Genomic DNA, 23,030 nt, shown 5'->3' with positions numbered 1-23,030 from the left:
TCTTAAAACATCCTTGAGTGGGTGCCCCAGTCTAAACCCCCCCCCCCCCCCCCCAATTTAAAAAAAACATACATCAGTCCCTGCTCATAATTGTGTTGGTAAAGTGTTGGGTTGAGGAGACACAACAGGGGACAGACTAAACAGCAGGACTAGTGCAGAAACATATGCTACATACAAAAGTACACAAGTTAGGGGATTGTGTTAGCCTGTTGATAAAATAACAACGTGTATATAATAGCGTGTAGACAATAAACGGAAATTGTTTTCTACCATATATATTAATTATTTGCAACTCGAAAGACAAACTTTAACTTAGTGCTCCAATATTTCATTTATTAGTTTCTTCTTCTATGAAACGGTCTGAGTTTTTTTTTCATGAGCTTAGTGAGCGCACCCATTCGTCCGCAGGGGTAAAAATCATGATTTTATTTCTTGAAAGTGGCCAACAGGTTAATGATCATTCACTAAAGTGCCGCTTTTTAAACACAACGCTGGAAAATTACGCCTTCGTCAGCTTTGGTGATGAAAAGATAAGCGTGACGGACTATTTGGTTGAGTGCTGCGCGTCGCGCAACCCTACCCGCTGCCGCGTTGGGAGCGGCCGCAATAACCTTGTTGTGAGCCAGTCAAGAGACTGGAGAGCAGAGCGAGAGGCTGAACGGTGCGGCAGCGGAAGGTCTGCGATCGCATCGGTGGAAATGGCGGACACCGTACGCTCGCTCTTCGACTACAGGAACCCACAAAGCCTAGACAGCGATGGAGAAGGCATCAAACCAACACCGCCACTGCGGGGGTGAGGGCGTCAGTTAACTATGAAGTATAGCTAGTAGAAAACTGTTTGATGATATTGTTTTCGTCTCCGATGACAGCACCACTCGGGTGGGTGTGTGCGCGCATGTAGGGTGGTGTTGATGGAACTAAAGTTGTAAAACAGGCATTATTTGTCAAGTTCGTCAGTGAGAAAAGTCTAATTAGATGAGATTGTGCGAGAACGTGCCGTGTTTGTCTCACGATAACTTGTTTTTTTACCGTTAATTCCTCCGTGCAAAGCAGGTCCAGAGAGGTGTGTGCGCGCGTGCGCTACTGTGGGTTTGGGCGCGAGCATGTGTGTGTCTGACACTGAATTCACTCATTGAATGGGCTTTTTTGTGACAAGGTGGAGTGTATTTACCAAATACAAACTGTGTCATCAACAAAAACATATCACGCACTTTGAATCTTACTTTTTTCAGGTACAGCAGAAAAGCTGTAGTTTTTGTGTCCTAAACAGCTTATAACAAAAGTTTTCAGGATGATAGCTCACTATGCAGCTTTTCAGTTTCTTAAAGTTGTACAAATGTATGTTACTGTCAGGAGCTCCCCTGTATGTGTTTCTCTCTGTAAGTGCTTGTGTGTGTGTGTGTGGTTGTGTGAGAGTGGGAGAGAAAGGCACACACACACAGGGAGGGGGAGAGCGTGAGAGAGAAAGGAGCAGCTTTGTGTGTGTGTGTGTGTGTGTGTGTGTGTGTGTGTGTGTGTGTGTGTGTGTGAGAGAGATAGAGAGAGAGGGAGGGGGAGTGGTGTGTGTGTGCATATGTGTGTGTCTGCATGTGTTTGCGTGCGCTACAGCAGAGGAAGGAGGAGGGAGTGTGTGTGTGTGTCTGAGGGATGGGAGGGGGAGAGAGTGTGTGCGTGACAGAGACATACACTGTGAGTGTGTGTTTGTGTGTGTGTGTGAGAGAGAGAGAGAGAGAGAGAGTGAGAGAGGATGGGGAGAGGGAGGGGGAGCACAGTGTGTAAGGAGTGTGTGACAAAGAGAACAGGAGTGTGTGTGTGTGGTATTGAGTGAGTGTGTGGTTCTGTAAGAGTGTTTGGTTGGGTGTGTGAGAGGAAAATGTGTTTTTAAATGTGTTTTTCAGGGTGCGTGTGTTTGCACTGATGCATGCCTGTTATTGTGTTTTTCTCTCTGTGTGTGTGTCTGTGTGTGAGAGAGAGATAGCTAGAGAGAAAGAGAGAGAGAAAGTAATGGTGTATGTGGAAAAAGTGGAGAATAAAGGTGTGTGGCAGAGGAGAGAGAAATTGTAAGAGACTGTGAAGGACGTGTGTGTGTGTACGTGAGAAGGAGCATATAAAAAGTGTATGTGTGTTTCTGTGTAGAACTGTGTGTGTGTATATATATGCGTGTGTGAGAGAGACAGAGATAGAGGGAAGGGAAGTGTGTTAGAGGCACAGGGAAGGGGAGGGGAGAGTGTGTTTGCACATACGTGTGTGTTAGGAGAGTGGGGGAGGGAATGTGAGTGTTTGTTTGTGTGTGTGTATGAGGGAGAGAGAGACAGGGATGGGGAGGTGTGTGTCAGTGTGTAAGCATGAAGGACTGTGTTTATGCGTAACCAAGTGGTGTGTGAGTTTTAGTGTGTTTTTAGAAATGATAATCAAATTTAGGACTGGTAAAGAGAGTGTTTGTAATATGTTAAATGATTGTGTGTTGTCTTAAAAGTAAACAAATTTATTTTATGTGGTGTGAGAGATGTAGAAACAATGCAGAAAGTGTTGAGGGCAAGAGTGTGTGTCTGTCTATGAAACTGAAGTGTGTGTCTGTGTGTGTGTGTGTGCGTGTATACGCATTTGTGACGAAAAGAGAAGGGGAGGGTGTGTGTGTGTGTGTGTGTTTCAAAGAGAAGAGCAAGCAATAGAAGATGGAGGGTGTGTGTTCCAGAGAGAGCACAGAGTAAGTGTGTGTATGTGTTTAAGAGAGAGAGAGAGGAAAAGAGAAGGGAGGGTGCATGACAGAGGGTGAGGATGTATGTGTGTGTGTGTGTGTTTATGTGTGTTCACTTGCGTGTGTACAAGCTTTTGAAACAGAAGGGGAGGGTGTGTGTGTGTGTGTGTTTGTGTGTGTGTGTGTGAGTGTCTTGGAAACAGAAAAAGAAGGCTTGGTAGCTAGTGCATATGCTATGTGTGTGTCTTTGTGTGTCTTTTCTGTATTTGTGTATTTGTTCTGGAAGGAGAGGTGTGTGGATGTCTCTCTCTGTCTGTCTGTCTGTCTGTCTGTGTGTGTGCACGTGAGTGTGTTTGTTCTGCAGTAAGTAAGAAAGGGAGGGAAGGAGTGTGTTTCAGTGGGGAGAAACACACATGGTTTGTGTGTGTATCTGTGTGTGTGTGAGTGGCTCCTAGACAAGGGCAGTGTGTTTGTGTGTGTCATACAGAGGGAAGGAGAGAGTGTTTATGCATCTACTTTGTTTATGAAAGCGCAAAGGACAGTGTGTGTATATGTGTGTGTGTGCAAATGCCCAAAGAAAAGTATGTTTATGTGTGTGCACACTGTGTGTGGGTGGTATGGTATATTTGGGGGGGGTGTTTGTATCTGTTTTATTATTGAAGATTCTCTTTGTGAATGTGTGTGTTAAAAAAAGAGAGAGAGAGAGAACGTTCTGCATGAAGGACGAAGTGTACGTGAGGCTTATTAAGTGAGTTTGTGCATGTTGTGTGTGTGTATATGTCTGAGTGTGAGTGAATGTTTGCTGTCCAAATGTATGTGGAGTGAGCAATAAGCACAGTTGTGTGACAAGAGGTTTTGTGTTTGTATCCACAAGAACATGTAATATTTGTTTGTCTGTGGCTGAGAAAGAATAATGTGTTTGATGGAGTGTCTGTGTGTTTGTGTGTAATACAGTGGAGAAGAATATATTGTAGCAGATATGCATGAGCATGAGAATCTGTTATGTGTAGATTGTATGTGTGCATGCTTGCTTTTGTGTTGTGCGTGTTAAAGAGGGAAAAAGTGTGTGTGTGTATGTGTGTGTGTTTGTGTGTGTGTGTGTGTGTGTGTGTGTGTGTCAGAGATGGAACATGAGACTGTGGGTTTGGTTATTTGAGAGAGAGAAAGGGAGAGAAACTGAGCACTGGAGAGAGAGAGAGCAAGTGTGTGTTTGTGTGTGTGTGTGTGTGTGCTTGAGTGAGCTCTCCTATGTGTGTGTGTACATGTGAGCTTTAGAGAGAGGGGGATGGGTGTGTGTGTGTGTGTGCGCATGTGAGCTTGGCTAGAGAGAGGATATTTGTGTGTTCTCTGTGTGTGTGAGTGTGTTTGCGTGCCTGTAAGCCTGAACGGGAGGGGTGTGTGTCTGTGAGTGACTGTATGTTTGCGTGGCTGTGTGTAAGTGTGTGCGGGTGTGTGTTTGTGCATACATGTGGGCCAGAGAGGGGGGTGGTGTGTGTGTCTGTATATGTGTTTGTGTGTGCACATGTGGACTGTGTGTATCTGTATGTGTGTTTGCGCATATGTGGGTCCTGAGTATGGACTTGTTTGTGTATTTGTGCATGCATGTGGGTTGGAGTGAGGGGGGCTGTGTGTGTGAGTGTGTGTGAGGGTGAGTGAGTGTGTTTTAGTTGGAGTGAAGAAGAGAGAGAAATGTGCAGGGAAGAGAAGAATGAGAGAATCGATCGAGAGGGTGAGACAGGAGTAGAGGGAGAGATTGAGGGGTCAGCTCACTCAAGGAGTGGAGGTGAGACAGATTTGGTTGGCAAGAAAGTTCCCAGAAACTCATTGAACCAGAACTGAATACACAGACACACTCAGAAGACCCAGAATAATCCAGCAAAATGTAAACTCTGAGGAGAACGGTGCTTTTCTGGGAAGAGCCATCAACCTGCTCAGGACTATTTGGTCTATGTGTGAAACTTTGTGCTGTAATTGTGAACAACTGTTGCTGCATTGTGGTATAACTGTCATGCAACATTTGCAGTTGTACTGCGATGACAAAGTAGCATGTTTTATGTCATGATCATTCCAAATTGCAAGGAAACAAAATACACAGTTTTGTGTTGCACATGTTTACTTATGTTATGTTTAATTATTATACAATAATGCACTAAACGTCAAACACAGCTCCTACCTCAAGAGACGCTTTTTGTCATTGAGCTTTCGACCCTTGAAATTTGCTCAGTTGTCTTGGAGATTTCTCAGCTGTCATCAGGTTACACATGAAAGCGAGCTATGTTAAAAACTCCTAAATTGACTTAAGACTATTTTGTCTCCAAAGTCAAGAATTCACATGCAACCGGCTTCATTATTTTACGTGTAAGTTTGAATGCCGCCATATATTTAAATATAGGTAGAGTATTCTTGTTCATATCATTACTTTGATTTGAGCCATATTGGCTAGCCCCACTTTTGAGTTTGCAGGTTTTAAATTTTACATACATATGCACGAGAAAGCACAGCAGTTTACTTGGTTGTGTGTTGTTGAGGGTTGCTGGTTGCCACAGAGAATTTTATCAATGTGTTATCATGACGGGTGACTTAATGTGGTCATGTGATTTTTATAACCGATGATAAGTTATACCTCAATTTAGTGCAGTGGTATATAGTAACTTCTTCAGTGTATGGTATAACATCCTTAGGTGCAGTTACATGTAATGGTTATCTTTCTGGAAATTGAAAAAAAAAATCTTTTCCACATCTGTGTTGCCAGCAACATCAGTGTTACTGTTCTTACACCTAACTGAATATTTAGATGCTTTTTCATGATTTTCTGGCAATTATCATGTTTGAGTAGATTTTCAGAGCCAAGGTTTGTGTCACTGGCTGTTGCAGAGAACGGCTTCTCTGGAGAAAGAAAATGTGTACATATGCAAGCTCAAGTGTACACTCTCCTGATCACACGCATACATGCATGCACAGTATCACGAGTCCAGATGGGAGTGGAGTGGATCAATATAAAGACATTGGGTCGGGTTGATATCTCTGCTGAATGACTATTTCTACCTCTCTCTGTGCTCGCTCTGCTTGTTTTCCTCTTGTTTTCTGCTGCTTCACTTCTTTCTCTTCTGTCCCCCTTTTTTATCTTTCCTTTCTTCCTTTCATTTTCATTCTCACTCTTTCATCTGCATGCAAACACGCGTGCGCGCACACACACACACACACACACACACACACACACACACACACAGGCAGACAGTAATGAACACTTCAAAATCCAAAGCACGATCTTCCTATGGCCTAGTTTTAAGAGCCTCCAATGTCATGCGAGTAAAAAATAGACTGACGAAAAACAATATTGAGATCTTTGGTAGCAGAACTAGTCCAGAATCAGCAGAGGCAGGATCAGTTAGGCTCTTTTAAGTGTGACAGTTTTGAATTTATTCTGAAGAAGATAATCTCTATTGACCATTCTAGGCTCACACAGGTGGCTGAGTCAGAGTCTTTCTGGGGTAATGGCACACACTTTAGTGACAACCCAGGGGTCAGAACACTCAACTATGAGCACTAACTAGATGCAGAATCGCATTATGGTCTGTGTGGTCAACATTCATAAGTTGCTGTTCGCATAATCAACACATGAAGATAAATTCAGTATGTAAATGTTCCGAACACCTTTAAGAGTTTTTTGTGTGTCTGCTTCTTGAGCCTTATCAGTGCTGAAGCTGTTAATTTGTGAAAAAGTGATAATTTGTGAGAAGTGAGAACAGGGTATTTTTAGGCTTTGGTCCTTATTATGAGAATATATTTTCAATTATGAAGCATTAAGAGTTTTAATCATTTATATTCATTCTACTACTGTTAGAATTTACAGGTAAAGCTTTTTGTAGAACTTTAATAATTTTCTTTGCTGAAAAATATCTGTAGATTAGATTATAAATTTGTCAAGTAATGAAAGGTGGTATCGTTGTGTATATAGAAATATTTTTTCCTTTGTTTGAGCTGCAGTGACATTTTCTTTTGGTTTGGATAGTTTACATAATAGATTCCATGATTAAAAAATGAATGGTTTGAAACCATGTTGTTCTCCTCCGATGCTGCTGTGTGAGGCCCTAACTGGACACAGCCTGCTTGTGAATCAGACTTTCACAGAGAAAAATGGTCTACAGTGCAAAAGAAACAATAGGATCTGTTGTGAAGACATTATTTTAAATTATTATTGGATTTGAATAAATTGTATGACAACTCACAAAGCCTGATTGTTCTGGAAGAAGCGGCATAAAAAAATCTACTCAAGGAAACAAATTCATGCTTGCACAGTCCTTGAATAAATGTTGTATTGAACACTTTGTATTGAAAAGTTTGGCGCCAGTTTGTGCAGAAACCACAGATTGCAAAGGCTTTTTGTAGCTAGCTAAGTCTTTTGAGTTCTAATTCAGAAAATAAATTATTTTCACTGTCACTTATCGACTGACTGCTTTGCAATTTTCAACTTTCCACCTAAGGTCAAAATGTATCTACCATGTCTGAGGGTGTGACTTCAGAGACAATAAAACTAATAGAAATAATAATGAAAATAGAAAAAAAGACACAGGACGTACTGCAAAGGTAATTCTGGTTAAAATGTTATTTTTCCAAAGATGCTTTTCCTCTTTCATCAATGAGCAGAAGAGGAAAATCAGGATCTTAATAGGCACCAAACTTTCTCCTTCACACAAATAATTTGCATAATGAGCAAAATGCCTGCAACATTAAGTTCAGACACATGAGAATTGAGGCTGTGTGCACCTTTCTCACCTCCTCCCTTTCTTATTTGAAATGGTTTAAAATCATTTGGAGTGTTAAACAATAAATTCCTTCATTCTACAACCAGTTTTACCAACTTTGTTTCATTTCAGGGTTAAGCGTTAAGAAGATTTTTCAGCTCAAAGATTACCATGATGGTTATTAATGACAGTATTGTGTTTCCTATCACATATATTATTCACATATAAATATCAAATTTATATTCACATTTAAAAAATGCTGACCTGCAGGAGAAGTTACTTCAAATTAGTGGCGGAATTTTTGACCTGTAGATCAAAATTTTTTATTCACATTTAAAAAATGCTGACCTGCAGGAGAAGTTACTTCAAATTAGTGGCGGAATTTTTAACCTGTAGATCACAATTTCCAGATGTATTACTATGGTTCAAAAGTACTTTCACTCTAAGCTCTCGTTAAACTCTAAACCTGGTAAATACATGGCCATATTCAGTGTGTTTAAGACACTCTTTGTTTGCTTTGGACTAAACAAATTTCCTTCTGGTGAATCAGCACAGATCTTCTGAATGTAAAACACTAGATTATTTTCATGTTTCAGTAAAGAGCAATTATTATTATTATTATCATTACTATTAAGTTTAGTTGCTCGCTTTTGGTTTTTTTAGGTACATTTTTTTTTTGTATTTCCTTTGCTTACGTGGACTTAACACAGTTAAAATGGACCCTTCAGGCTATCAGCTTATTGATCACTCTCTGGCCTGATTGATGTTAGGTTGGGCTACTAAACTGATTGATTAAACAATAATTGTGTGGATGTGTGTGCCCTCTGCAGGCGTGGCTGTGGAAGGAAAAGGAAAGGGACACCTGTGAAAGTCTTTGTTACACACACTGAAGAGGAGAGTGCGCCTGAACACCGCTTCAGTCCAGGTGTGTGTTAGTGTGTATTTTATCTGCATGCTATATTCTTTTGCCATCAACTGTGTGTGTGTGTGTGTGTGTGTGTGTGTGTGTGTACGTGTGTGGGTGCTTATGCATCTGTCTGTGTGATTGGTTTAGGGTGGAGCATGTTCAAGTGAGTGTGACCTACTTTTATGCATCTGTGTATGTGTACACTTGCCTACGCATATGTGCTGTGGTGTGCACCTGTGTGTGTGCCCCAGGAGATGGGGTGATGACCTTTGTGTGCAAGTGTGTGTCCCTGCATACTTGTATTACATCCTATTACAGTGACTGTTTCTGTGCTCTCAGGTGATCGAAAGGAAGCGGCAGTTAATAAACGTCCCACGCTAGATGGGCCTGTCTACAACACAGAGCGTGCTCCTCATCACAACTGGTGAGTGCATTTTTGTGGGGTTTTATAGTGGATTTTTCTTTGTTTGTTGGGTTATTATGATAAATATTTTCATGTGTATCAGGGTGAAGGGTGTTCCTGGAGGTTTAGGGTTCTTATTTCACACAGATTTTAAAATTAGAAAAGAATAAATGGTTGCTGATTTAACATGTTTGTTGAGGACAGCTTTGCCTGAGAGCGGCATATGAATCCCAGCCTACAAAACTCTCTTACCCTTTACGGTTTAATTTCATAGCCACAAAATCAGGCTGATTTATACCTGATGGGAAAAGAATGCATTTGACTGGTCAGCAGCACCCTGTGCTGCTCTAGGCCACTGGCATGGGCTGTGTGTGGATTCTTAGTGTTTACCTTGCATTCATTCAGTTGCAGTAGAGCCCTACAGCAAAGTGGACTTGATGGCTAGAAGGGTGTAAACACAATGAGAAAAACATTAGAATGACAGTTCAGTCACTTATGAATCTTCATTAAAATGCTCTGTTAAAGCAGTTTGTGAAACAAACACACCAACATGGGCGTTCATATGCTATATACAAGAAACCAGTATTATAGTATTGATATTATTTTTCTTATTTATTGAATTGCCTATATTTTTAGTAATACCTCCCACCTTTTAGTCAGTAAAATTATGAAGAATTGTTAAAAATACCCAAAACATATTTTCAGAGGTCAAGTTCAGTTTAAAAAGATTAAATTTGTTGGAATTAAAATCAGCATTTAGCAAAATTCACACTTGAGAAATTTTTTCTGCTTGAAAGTAATTGAAAACATTACCCAGATATGAAAATCCTTAGAGACAATAGAATACAAATGGACCCAAATGCACCTGTTGTCTGATTGAGGTAGTGAGTTTTACTTCATATCCTCTGCCCTCTTTACAACCCAGCGGTCCATCCGAGCATTCTCACGACAAAGTTCCCACTGGATCCAAGACAAGTTCCTGCTCAACCTCTACACCAGTTTCAGCTCCAGCTGTTTCTTCAGCCCCAACCCCTACTCCAGTCCCTGCTCCTGCCCCAGCCACAGCAGCTTCCGCTCAGGCCCCGTCTCTAACTACTGCGTCCACGGCTCCAGCTGCCCCAACACCCTCCCCTCCAGCCCCAGCAGTCAGCTCCTATCCTCCATCCCCAAACTGCCGCATCCGAGAGGTCCACTGTGGCAGCCAGGTGCGATTGGTCGTCATCGCCATCCGAGACATCACCAAGGGCGAGGAGATTACTGTAGACTACAGTCTCACTGAGTGGGGAGAGAACTTGGTCAGTATCTTAAAAGACAGAAACAATAATACACATATGTTTCTGCCATTACACTGTGAGCACTTTGAATATTTGTTTACAATGTTAATCCAGCATGTATTTTTCCCTTTCCCTGTATTTTTTTTATTTTTTTTTGGAATATAAACTAACCTAAACCACAACCTAATTTAACTATTTTCTAAACTCATTTTCCAATCCAAAACCAACACCTTCAGTAAGTTATGACACGGAAAGACAAAATGTATCTCACTCTTCAAATGTTTTTCCTACTTGTTTGGTCCTCATAAGTGTAGAAGTATTCTTAAACTATGCATATCTCTGATGAATTCAGATAGGCAACCATATGTGTATTCACACACTGTTGGTCAGCTTCACACTGTCTTTCACTCAAACACACACAGACACACACACACACACACACAGACACAGCTAAGTAAGGCATGGGGTTACCATGGTGATGGCTGAGCTCCAGCTCCTCTACCTATAGTGCTTTAGCAACAGTAACCATGGTTATTACATGACATCTGTTTCTTTAATGGATGTCATTAGATTGAATCAATTTACTCCACAAAACCATTTAAGGAAATTAAATTCTCAAAATTGAGAAATTGACATTGAGTTTTAAGTGGGACCAGGGTTGCTTACAGCTCATTCAAAGCTTCATTTTAATATTTTATTAATATTTTTTAGATAAAGTATCTTCTTGGTATGGATTTATAAACCCATGTCTATTACTGACAAGATGTTGACAGTGTTTGGAAACATATCTCTTTTCTTTTGTTTGTTAGTGGAAGATTTGGAGTCCTAATCAAGCCCTGTACTTACGATCAACTGTGGAGGGGTGTCCTCCTGCTCCATGAGTGACAGCTGAGGCTGATTGTGACAGCGAACATTAATGAGCTTTGTGCTGATGGTTTTTATGTGACTGCTCCGTGTCTCACAGGGTTTCCGTGGTACTGTCTCTCCAGCACAACATGAGTGCAACTCTGACACAGAGAATAACAACAATATGAAAAAGGTAGGAGAAAAACACAAACCATTTCAAACTGTTTAATATATTTTTTAAAAGAAACAACAAGACAATGTACAGCAGCCCCATGTTCGTCTGCAGCAAGCAACCGTTTACACCAAAACAGCTCTTAAAATACAAAAAGCACAAAAAGAAGAAAGAAAGAGGAAAAAAAACTGAAATTGAATGTTCAGCAGTTGTCCAGTAATACAGAACAAAATGAATGATAATCATGCTTCATTACTGTTTGATGTGTAAAAAATTAAAATGTCCTTGAACTTTTACTACTCAGTTTTTCCAAGTTTTGAATTTCCCTAAAATGTCATATCTTTGAAAACCAACAGAATTTACAGCTTTTATTGAGTAAAGGAACTTTTTTGAACAGATGAAAAAAGACCACTATTCTGTAAAATGTAATTAACGATCATCTATGATGGAATTTGAGCCTGCAAGATGACAACTGTTTGGATGTGGGTAAATTTAACTAACATTGGAATCATCATCAAGTCTTCCCTCCCTTCCTATGTGTGAATGATATTCTGTGTTGTTTAACTCTTTAAAAGTTGACTTCTTTTAAAGTAAAACAGCATGAGTAACTTAAGCTTCTTATGCTACTGTATGTATCAATGTGCTGTCTCTGCCTCTTGTCACACACAAAATGTGACAGGTTAAAATTATTGTTATAATTATTATTATCAAAGATTTCATAAATCCCCTATGCTTCATGTCCAGACCCTGTATCTTCCATCGACAGTGATGGTCAACTTTTTCTTATTGCTTTAAAATGTAATGTCTCTCCTTACTGTGAATGTAATTAGACTGGTAAAACACATCTGCACAGTAAAGTCAGCAGTCACATTAAAACTTCACTGGTACAAATTGTAATGTTGCCTGCTAAGTGACGCAGTGGTGAGAACTTTGCAGTTGTAATTTCGTTGGCCCCAGTGGTTTACAGCGCCACAGCTGTTAACTAAGAGCATCTACACAGCTGTCTCTTCAGATATAGTGTCTTGAGGTCTTATAATTCATGCTAAATATATATTCAGCTTTACCAAACTCATGAAATGCTAGTTAAAAATAACGACCTGTACACTATGCCAATATAAAAACATATGCTCTCAAGTGTTACTAAATGTGTGTACATTGAGAGCTTTTGAGATTCACGTTCAAGTTTGAGACTCATTGTATTAACTTTTGTACTACCAGATAAAAGTGTTTGGAATCCACACAACCTTCAACCTACCAAAAAACACATTTTAATGTAAAAGTGGGTATCATTGTATTAATACTGCAGTAGAAAGTCTCTGGACAGGAGATGACATTATTTGCTTCCCTTTCTGTCCTGGTGTTTCACTTTCAGGAAGATGAGCCTATCTTGCTGACAGCCCAGCAGCAGCGGCAGCAACAACAGCAGCAGCACCAGCACCATCAGGAGTACGTCACCCCCTCTTGGTCCCTCTCCCCTTCTTCCTCCCCCATCTCCCACTCTGATGCCAGCGACTCAGATGCTGGAGATGAGGACAACACCAGCCCCCGCAGGCGTGCACTACGTCGACGCAAGAAGCGCCGCGGTACTCCTTCAAAGAAAAAGGCCTCTCATCGGACCCCACCCGGTCGCGCACCACCCATTTCTCCTAGCAGCGTTCCTCATCACACCCGCGCACTTTCTTCACCCCACCCTTCTGTGCAGTCCCCTTCTCCTTGTCCGTCATCATCCTCCACATCGTCTAAGCCTGTGTTCAAAGCTCCGGCTCTTCTAAGCTCCAACAGCACAAATACTGTCAACACAAATGTCTCCAGAGGAGGCGTGTCCATAGACTCCATGCGCCAAACCTGTGAGTACTGCGGACGCCATTTTCGCTCCCTGGGTCGCCACTTAGACAAACACCATGCCCACCAACCTGAAGTGTGCTCTGCTCTCGTTGAGCGCTATACACAGATGCCCCGTCTGCATGCACAGAACACAAACCCTGCTCACACACACACTCAGCAGCACTCAAAGTTGTCACAGGGCCACAGTTCAGATCTTCCACAGAGTGGTGCCCAGGACCTCTCCATGTCTCCGCCCACTCTCACAGCAGTGAACCAATCCCCTGCTTCCTCTGGAAGGAACTCCACACCACCTGTGCTGACTCCTCCAAGAGGACAGAACGCTGTGCCAGTGTCAGTCTTAAAGAGGAGCCCACCACCTGTGACTGTCACGCAGTCTAGAAAAGGAACAATGAGAAGGCCTAAGAAAGACAGACGGGGGATAGAAGTAGAAGATGAGGAGGGTGAAGATGAGGAAGATGTGGAGGTTGTGGAGGTAAAGAGGCCCAAAGAGGAAGAGGATGTAGACATAGTGTGTCCCCAGTCCTTCAACAGAAAGTCCACCAAAGAGATGCAGCCACTGAAAGATGAAGAGGATGAGGAAGATGAAGAAGAGGAGGAGGAGCATGGAGTAATGGAAGTGGAAGATGAAAGTGGAACAGAGGAGAAGGAAAGAGACTTGCTGAGGTAACTTAAGATCTTTATCTGCTAAACTTGGGAGTTTCCATAGTACACAAGATTGAATAAAAGAGGGACATTCACTATAAATTGTCTCCTTCCTAATAAATATAATTTTTTAATGACTAGCACAACTGCTAAAGCTACACATTGTAGCATCCAGACAAGTGTTTCAGGAAGAAGGACAAAAGGAAATAGTGTGCTAAACTCAACGGCTTTCAGTTTGTCCCTTCAGGGGTCACCACAGCAGAACGTGTTCCGCATGTTGATTTGGCAAGAGTTTTATGCCAGATGCCCTTCCTGCTGCAACCCTCCCATTTTATCTGGGCTTGGGACTGGCACCAAGGTGGCCCTTGGTGGCTGGGCGGGACCACACCTGGTGGGGTGAGATTTGAGCATGCAGCTTTCTGCATCCCCACCCAATGCTCTACCACTGATTCACCAGGTCCCCCAAATAGTTTGCTAACTTAAAACTTTAAAATTGAGTAAACGATCAATTAGTGTGACTTCTGCAGCAAAACAAAGCTTAGCACTCTTAATTTTAAACTACTAAAATTGAGGACACACTTTAAAATAGTTGCTGCTTTGACACTGATAATATTGTGTTTTGGACTGTTAAAACAGAAATTACTAAACTTTGGCTGATTAGGTTGTGGGTTTGGGTTGGGTTCTTTACTTTCAAACATTTTATAGAGAAAATTATTAACCAAGTAAACAACCAGGAGATTAATTTACAATTACATAATTGTTAATAGCATATCTAGGCCAAAATAAATAACTACTTTGTTAATGCTATAGTTTGTGTTATCATGGTAGCTGGTATATTAAAAGTTAGATTGTTGATGGAACAAATTACTTAAATTCTAAATGAACTGAAAAAATGTGCTGATATTATTATTGTGATTAACCAAACTAATAGGTCACTGTCTCTCTGTTTTTTCAGTAGTTCAGGGCGTCACCACATGCTGCCCCTCCTTTCGTCTTTGTCCTCTTTAGTGCTGTACCTTCGTCGCCTTCAGCACTCAGCCTTCTTGTCCCTTTCTCGGCAGCTGCAGTCAGCGGAGGCCTGGCGCCTTCTCTGCCACTCCAGCCTGGCTCTTCTAATCCTATACAACAGACGTCGTGAGTGTGAGGTCTCTAAGCTGTCGATTGCAGAATATCATGCTCGTGTCACTCCCCAGTGCCCTGTTCCTGTCCCACCTGGCGCCCCACCAGCTCTCACTCCACTGGAGGCCTCCCTGTCACCCTTTGAGCGGCTAGTGCTTCCTCATCTCCCTCGAGTTGGGGTCCAGGGTAAACGTGGACGTGTGCAGCCCCTTATCCTCCCTCCTCACTGTGAGCCCTGCCTGGAGCTCCTCCTGCAGACAAGGCAGGATGTAGGAGTTGACCCTGCAAACCCATATGTCTTCGCCAGGCCCTACCATTCCCCTGCCACACCACTGCGAGGCACTGACCTCCTCCGCAGCCTGGCACGCTCTAGCGGTACCCGCAATCCCCGTGCCCTGACGCAGACCAGGGTTCGGCGCCAGGTAGCCATACTAACACAGCTACTGCTTCTTGGTGAAGGAGAGGAGCCTGGGCAGCCGGGAGGCAGTGCTGTGGAGAGGCTGGAACACTTCCTTGAGAGGGAGTACCATGTGACGCAGAACTGTGCCGGAATTGGCCAAGACCCAGGCCTGATGGGCAGAGTGGGACGAGTTGTGCTGTGTGGAGAAAGAGATGGAGTGTTGTTCAGAGGGATGAGCCTGAACCACATCTGCTTGGAATTGGATGGTGAGATGGATGAATGGCTGAACAAATGAGTGGGATTTGATTCTTGTTCTGATGTTCAAAACAGTTTGTGTCATTCCTCTCTCTTTGGTGTAGAACAAACCCTAGATGTAAAAAGGGACTACCCCTTCCACTTTTTTTGGGATGTTTGTGTAAATGGAATTATATTGGAAACATGGAGATTAATAACAGATTAGGCTAATGATGTGTTTCTTTTTTCCTTTCCCATCTTCTTCCCGCCAACCGTTCCTCCCCTTCTCTCTCCTCAGTTATGTCAGGAAACTCTGCAGACTCATACTCAGAGGGAGAGTCTGAAGGGGAACAGGTAAAGGAGAAGGCTGAGGCACCTGCCCCTGCCCCTGCCCCTGCTCCTGCCCCGACTCCTACGCCTACTCTGCTGTATGTCCGAAAGGGCAAGAACAACGGGCGTGTGGGACGACCCAAGAAGCTCAAGAACATTCACACACCCCCTCCACCTCCACCTCCTCCACCTCCACCTGCAAACCATAGGAGAGGCTCAGGTCAGGCCAAATCAGATTTGTTTAGGTGTTAAATATTAATTATAACAAAAAAATACAGATTAACACAGAACAGGATAACAGAGTGTGAGGTTGATAACGTTGCCTGAAGAGAAGGAAAAGTAAAAGCAAAGAAAACAAGACTAAATAAAGAAAATAAAACTAAAAGAGCAATGAAACAAAAAAGGAAAACAAAAACACTCCTGTAAATTAGAAAAGTAAAATAGGAACAAGCATTTGGAGTATGATAAGTCTTGTGTCTCTCTTAAGTGTCTGTGGATACAAGCTACTATAACCGTTAGCACCAATGGAGAGAGAGGAGATTAAAAAAAAGCTTCACATAATTTAGTAAAACATATATTATTACATGTTTATCCCACAATTTTACTGGTTAAATGTGGGAAATACTCACTGCTGACAGTAAATTGAAAAGGATTTTCCATTTAATGTGATAAAGGTTTATATGCTTCATCCATTGTTTTCCTGTTAATGGTAGTTACTGTTATGGTCGAAGTCATCTATTTAAAATGACAGACAATTCCTAGAAAGTGCAACTTATTCTTTAGACAGAAAAACATTTGTATTACATAGTGACTTTGATTTCACAATAATTGTAAATTAGATACATTTTGAACTTTGCCAAGCAATATATCTGTCAAATGTTTATTGTTTTAGTTTTTTTATTCAATAAATGCACCTCACATTTCTGACCATATTACAGGATCTTTATCCTGGAGATAACCGAGAATAAATTTTGAAGCTCAGCTAAACTCACCATACATGAGAAGTCTTTAAATTGGTCAGAAAAAAAACATGCATATCTGTGATTCCATGACAACACAACAAAGTCCATTTGCAAATTACAATCATGGTTTGTGATCAAAAGTGTCAAAACTACAGAGCTACTAAATTGACCATGTAATGGAACTCTTTGTGCAGTTACAGCGATTGCATTAGCTGATTTAACTAGCAGTTCATCGCCATATTTTACCTTTATACATACTTGCATTTTTTACTGGTGCCCAGATAATTTTAAATGTCCAATTATTATGTCATGTAAGGATTTATATTTGACCGACCAAAGAAATTGGTAAAGAAATCTGTTTTGTTTTTTTTGTTTTTCAAATCATTTCATGTTTGGGAAAGATGGCAGGAAAAGAAAGGAGATGTTTTATTATCCCTAAGAGCTGTGAATTTTGAAGACTCAGACTTTGTGGTTACATGTGTTTTTAGACTGAGTTGTGGCAGAGTGTCTGGCTTTTTTAGGTTTTACTACTCTCACGTCAAATGAGAAATGCTGGTAAAACACTTATCTTTGGCTGAAATTCTAATTTGTCTCTGAACCCTTACAGGAAAGCGGGGCGTCCTGAAGCGTCCCTGGTCTGAAGCGGAGCGTGCTGCGGTTGAGGAGCACCTGACCCAAAACATCACAGAGCTCCGAGTCCCCGCCAAGGCTGACTGTGAGCGCTGCCTGCAGCAGTGTCCCCTGCTGGTCAGCAACCATCGTGACTGGCGAGCCATCAAGTTCTACTGCCATAACCGCATTCAGCTGCTAAAGAAAAACCAGCGGCGTGAGAGCCAGCCACAGCCACTCACTGTGTGTTGAGGCCAGTGTTCAGAGGTCTGATGTGGGTGTGGTTCAGCTGATCAGAGCAGCCTCTCAGATGGCTTCTCGCTGCCCAAGTAGTGCACTCATTTTGAGAGGATGGTGTTAAATTTCACTTTACACTTTAGGTAGCGTGATTTCTTTTCAAAATTGCCTCTAAATTGGGCACCTGATTTAATTTCTCTTTTGAGTTATGCAAGAACAGTGATTTCAATCAACTATTTGTGCTGCTCTACTTTAAGGTCTTAAAAATTACACAAGAATCTTTATGGTGCTCTGAGTTTCTAGACTTACAATTTATGTCCTGTCAAAAGCAGTGCACTTGGTCGGGTGCCGTTTGAGACATGCCTTCAGAAACCCACTGGCCACAGCCTGTGTTGTTGTATATGGACAATTTTTTCTCTTTCCTAAAGGGATACACTAAGCTGAGATGTAAACAAGAGAGGCAGTTGAGCCCTACAGTGTTGTTATATGAACGTCGTGAAGTAGCATTAGTATTTTATGCACTTGGAGACGTTAATAGGACAAATGGCCTGTACTTGGGCCACACTTTTCTTAACAGTGGCTGTATAATTAGAGTAGACCTAACTACTGCTAACCTAGAAGATTAGCCAGATCCCACCCCAAACAAGCTAGGTCTTCTTTCCGTATAGTTGACTGTGCAGTTCTGACTATGGTATCATTATATTTGCACCTTAATTTACATGTAGGGTACTAGGTGATAATTGAGTTGCTCTTTTGAAGTTACTATGAAGTTTTTTTTTTTTTTAATTGAAATGAAACATATTACGATAATTTTTCTAATTGTTGGCTTTATGCCAGAGACAATTTAATGGCCTCAGAATGTTGTGAATTTACTTTGTTGGATACCTAAGATGTTTAGTTAAACCAGAGAAAGATTATTTAGAACTGTTCATAAACCTGTTGTGTTGGACTCTTGTCTTTTTTCCCTTAAACTGTACACTCAAGATGTCAACACCTACCCATTTTTCCCAAGCAGTATGTTCATGTTTCTCGCTGTTTCCTGCTTTTTCTGCCTGTTGCACATTCATTATTCAGAGCAGTAAAAAGGTGCTATAGGACAATAAGCTGGATATCACTTTACATGTGGAGGGGAGACTTCTCGTGGCCGTGTTGCAGGTTTCCTAAAAAGTGGGCATTTATCAGTGAAATGATTGTTCTGTGTCACCGCATTTGTTGCATTTTCTGTGGTGTCTTTTCCAATGGCTAGAGCTCCTCCTGTACTTTCCCAGCCACACTACATGTTTTGGAACTAAATCACATTTTTTGATTTCCCCTCCCAGTGTTGCTGGAAATCTGTGTCCGTCAGACTAAAACGAAACCTCAAGACAGATACTTGAAGTTAATTTAAACTAATCTTTATGTTCTTTTTTGCTCTAGCCTTACCAGTTACATTGTACATAACAAAGATATTATCATTATGCTAACTGGTTGTTTTGCTAGACTATATGTAGCTTTTTTCCATTTCTGAGTTATTGCTATCTGTACATAGCCCTGTTTGTAAATACTCAAAGAAACAAAGAAAAAAGAAAGACAGAAAAAACACAATGTATGAAACGCCTTGGTTATTGTGTTATGTTTTTCTTTTTTTATAAGTCTTATAAAAGTTTAAATATCAGTTTTGTGCTGTGTTTATTCATTATAGTCCCTAAATAGAGCAAATATATATATATATATATATATATATATATATATATATATATATATTACAACCCCAGTTTAAAAGAAGTTGGGACGATAATTGGAGACCTGTGATAAAAACAATGCAATGATTTGCAAATATCATCTACCCATATTTTATTCACAATATAACATAAACAACATATCAGATGTTCAACTAAGACATTTTACCATTTCATGGAAAATATGAGCTCATTTTGAATTTGATGGCAGCAACCCATTTCAAAAAGTTGAAACGGGCAACAAAAGGCTTGAAAAATGATTGCTGCAAATATAAAAACAAATGGAGGAGCATTGGACAACTAATTAGGTTAATTGGCAACAGGTCAGTAACATGATTTGGTAAAAAAGGAGCATTTTAGAGAGGCAGAGTCTCTTCGAATGTGAAGATGGACAGGTTCACCAATCTGAGACAAACTGCATCTAAAAATTGTGAAACAGTTTCAGAAAAATGTTCTTCAACGTAAAATTGATAAGACTTTTAAGATCCCTCCATCTACAGTATATAATATTATCAAACGATTCAGAGAATCAGGAGGAATCTCTGTGCAAGGGACAAGGCCGAAGGTCAAAACTGGATGTGTATGATCTTTAGGCCCTGAGGCAGCACTGCCTAGCATGATTCTCTAGCTGACATCACTGCATGTTCTCAGGAACACTTCAGAAATCACTGTCTGTGAACACAGTTGGCTGTGGAATCCACAAATGTAAGTTAAAGCTGTATCATGCAAAAAAGAAGCCACGTGAACACGATCCAGAAACGGCGCCGTGTTTTCTGGGCCAAAGCTCATTTAAAATGGTTTGAATCCAAATGGAAAACTGTTCTGTGGTCATATTAATCAAAAATTTAAATTGTTTTGGAAAACATGGACGTTGTGTCCTGTCGACTAAAGAGGAATGGGACCATCCACCTAGTTAGCAGACAGTCCAAAAGCCTTCATCTCTGATGGTATGGGGGTGCATTAGTGCCTATGGCATGGGCAGCCTACATATCTGGAGAGGCACTATCAATGCTGAAAAATACATAGGAGTTTTAGAGTAACATATGCTCCCATTCACACAATGCCTCTGCATGCTGCATTCATCACAACAGCCTGGCTTTGCAGAAGAAGAGTGCGGGTGCTGAATTGGCCTGCCTGAAGTCCAAACTGTTCACCGAATAAAACATTAGGCACATCGTAAAAAGAATAATCTGGCAACAAAGGCCCAGGACTGTTGAGCAGCAAGAATCGTGCATCATACAAGAATGGGACAACATTCCTCTCCTAAACTCCAACAACTGGTCTCCTCACTTCCCAGGGTGCTACACAATGTTAAACATTGCCCTTTTCAAACTTTTTGGAGATTAGTTGCTTCCATCAAATTCAAAATGTGCTAATATTTAATACAATGTCTCAGTTTCAACATCTAACATGTTGTTTATGCTCTATTGTGAATAAAATATGGGTTCATAAGAATCAAATCATTGCATTTGTTTTTTATTTATGTTTCATTCATTGTCCCGACTTATAGATTTATATCAGTGAAAAATGTATTGTGTTATAATTTATAATTTAAATGTGTATGTACAATTTGTGTTATTGCAAAGTTTGTTGTAAATTATGGCATTACTGCTTAAGGTCAGGGTATGTTTAAATTGAACTATTTTGTAAGATGTCTTGTTTGAGTTGGAAATCTAACTTTTCTATTGTTAAAAACTGACATTGGAATGTTAAGTAAATGGGCACAATTTTGAAGAATGTGAACAGAGCTTGGACAAGAATCCCTCAAATGATTCTTCCTCCAGTATTTGCTCCTGCAGAAGACACTATTAAAGGAAAACTTTCTTCTAGTCTTGCACATCTGTCCTCTCAGGAATACTAACAAGCACTATAAGATACATTAATTGGTATCTGAATTAACCTTGAGAGCCAAAACTCATGCAGCACCCATTTGCAAAAGCATGTAGCACCCATTTGCATTGAAAACAATATGAATCCCACATTATTACATTTACAAGTCAATCAACGGCGTTCGGCTTGTCCCATCAGGGGTCGCCAAAGCAGAACGTGTTCTGCACGCTGATTGTGCATGAGTTTTTACGCCAGATGCCCTTCCTGCCACAACCCTCTCATTTTATCTGGGCTTGAGACCGGCACCAAGGTGGCCCTCTGTGGTTGGGTGGGGCCACACCTGGTGGGGTAGGATGTGATCCTGCAGCCTTCTGGGCGACTGTGGTGCAGGAAGGTAGAGCGGTTGTCCACCAATCTCACAGTTGTTAGTGCAATCCCCGGCTCCTCCGGTCACATGTCAAAGTGTCCTTGAGCAAGACACTGAACCCTAACTTAGTTGCTACCGGTGAGTGTTGGTCAGCTGCATAGCAGCTCCCCCATCGGTGTGTGAATGTGTGTGTGATTGTGAGTGTGAATGGGTGAATAAGAAGCAGTGTAAAGCGCTTTGAGTGCCAATAGGTAGAAAAGTGCTATATAAGTGCAGATCATTTACCATTCTGCATCCCAAACCGGCGCTCTAACCATTGATCCATTAAATTTACAAGAGCTGAACAGAATTATTGAATAATACATAGAATTAAATGCAAATTAAAATAATCATCAACATTATTTTGAGCTCTTATCTAGTTTATGAATTGAATAAAATACACAACTGAACGTGAGTATGACAGATAAGTGCAACACTCTAAATGTTTACCAGAAGAAAATACCTGCAAATATAAAGAAATTCAAGTTCTTCCTTATATTTATATAGGAATATTAGAGGCTCTTCCTCTCCAATGCCTTAGAGTAGACCACACATTTGATTTCCTCCATGGCTGGATAGGATGTCAGACTTATTCAGTCCCTCACACGCAATTCAATGACAAAGACACTAGATGGAAGTGTTGCTTTAGTAGTAGTTCTGAGAATGTCGGCTCCTCTTTTGAAGGTGGATGTTTAAAAAGAAGAAGAAAAAGTCTTTCTCCCTTGGATGAGTAGATATATGACTGCTTGAGTCATCTTTAAATACCTGTGAATGCAGTATGAAGAAAATTTCACCAGCCTCTGCAACCGCAGCATTAACTTTGAATTGTGAAATTTTGTTGCATATTATGCCCACAGTATCCCTGTATGTATTTAAACTACCACCAGTTAATTAAGAGGATATACCAAAAAATAACCTTTAATATAAATGATGCAAACTGGTTACAGCATCAACTGTGATGCTTTTGATGGGTACAAGGGGGGATGAAGTTCAACAAGATAATTCACATGAAATGCCAATAGTATCTTTGAATAGCAACATGACTTAAAGTCTCTTCACAATACAAAACAGCCAGCAATGGTTTCATAGAACCTCTATAATAAACAGGCCCATACTCAAAGGAACAGTTGACAGTCTATCTCAGCCGCTGAATCTTGAAACTCCTTCAGTGGACTCATAGATGTCTTGGTGGAGTCGCTCAGTAGTCTTTTGGATTTTTGAAGATGTCCTGCTCTTGGCAGATTTACACGTGTACGAAATTCCTTCTGTCTCTTAAGGATGGATTAATCTGCAAACCCTGGCAGATTTCTAGGGATTTGCTTTTCTTGTAGACATCCACTGACTTCTGCTCTTCAATGCCACACTTCTGTAGCGTTGATAGAGTCTTATTTTCTCTTTGTTGGGTAATTTTTATCACACTTTTATCACAGTTTTCGGAAAATGGCCAGTTCCATCCCCGCCTGCTCGGCGCCTGCCTTCCTTATACAGGTGAACTATAATCCTTTAAACATTCTCTGCTCTCCACTCAACTAAATATGTGAACTACGTGAACATCAACTGGCTGCATCTGTAGGGATTTAAATGATTTTCTTTAAAGATTATGGATGCAATCACTTATTCTTATGTTTTTTTTTAAATAATTGAAATTACTTT

At 40.9% G+C, this 23,030-nt stretch overlaps 1 protein-coding gene across 1 annotated transcript; it reads left to right on the top strand.

The window, feature by feature from the left end:
• Positions 1–419: 419 nt before the first annotated feature.
• On the top strand, positions 420–19,077 carry si:dkey-117m1.4 (uncharacterized). The gene is made up of 9 exons (XM_067496560.1): positions 420–793; positions 8,274–8,368; positions 8,690–8,774; positions 9,679–10,048; positions 10,992–11,066; positions 12,418–13,553; positions 14,488–15,317; positions 15,584–15,835; positions 17,185–19,077. The coding sequence occupies exons 1-9, from the start codon at positions 420–422 to the stop codon at positions 17,436–17,438; spliced, it is 3,471 nt and encodes a 1,156-aa protein (XP_067352661.1). The 3' UTR covers positions 17,439–19,077.
• Positions 19,078–23,030: the final 3,953 nt, after the last annotated feature.

Source organism: Channa argus, chromosome 3, assembly GCF_033026475.1.
Source record: "Channa argus isolate prfri chromosome 3, Channa argus male v1.0, whole genome shotgun sequence".
Lineage (NCBI taxonomy): Eukaryota > Metazoa > Chordata > Actinopteri > Anabantiformes > Channidae > Channa > Channa argus.
This window is presented reverse-complemented; position numbering and strand designations above follow the sequence as displayed.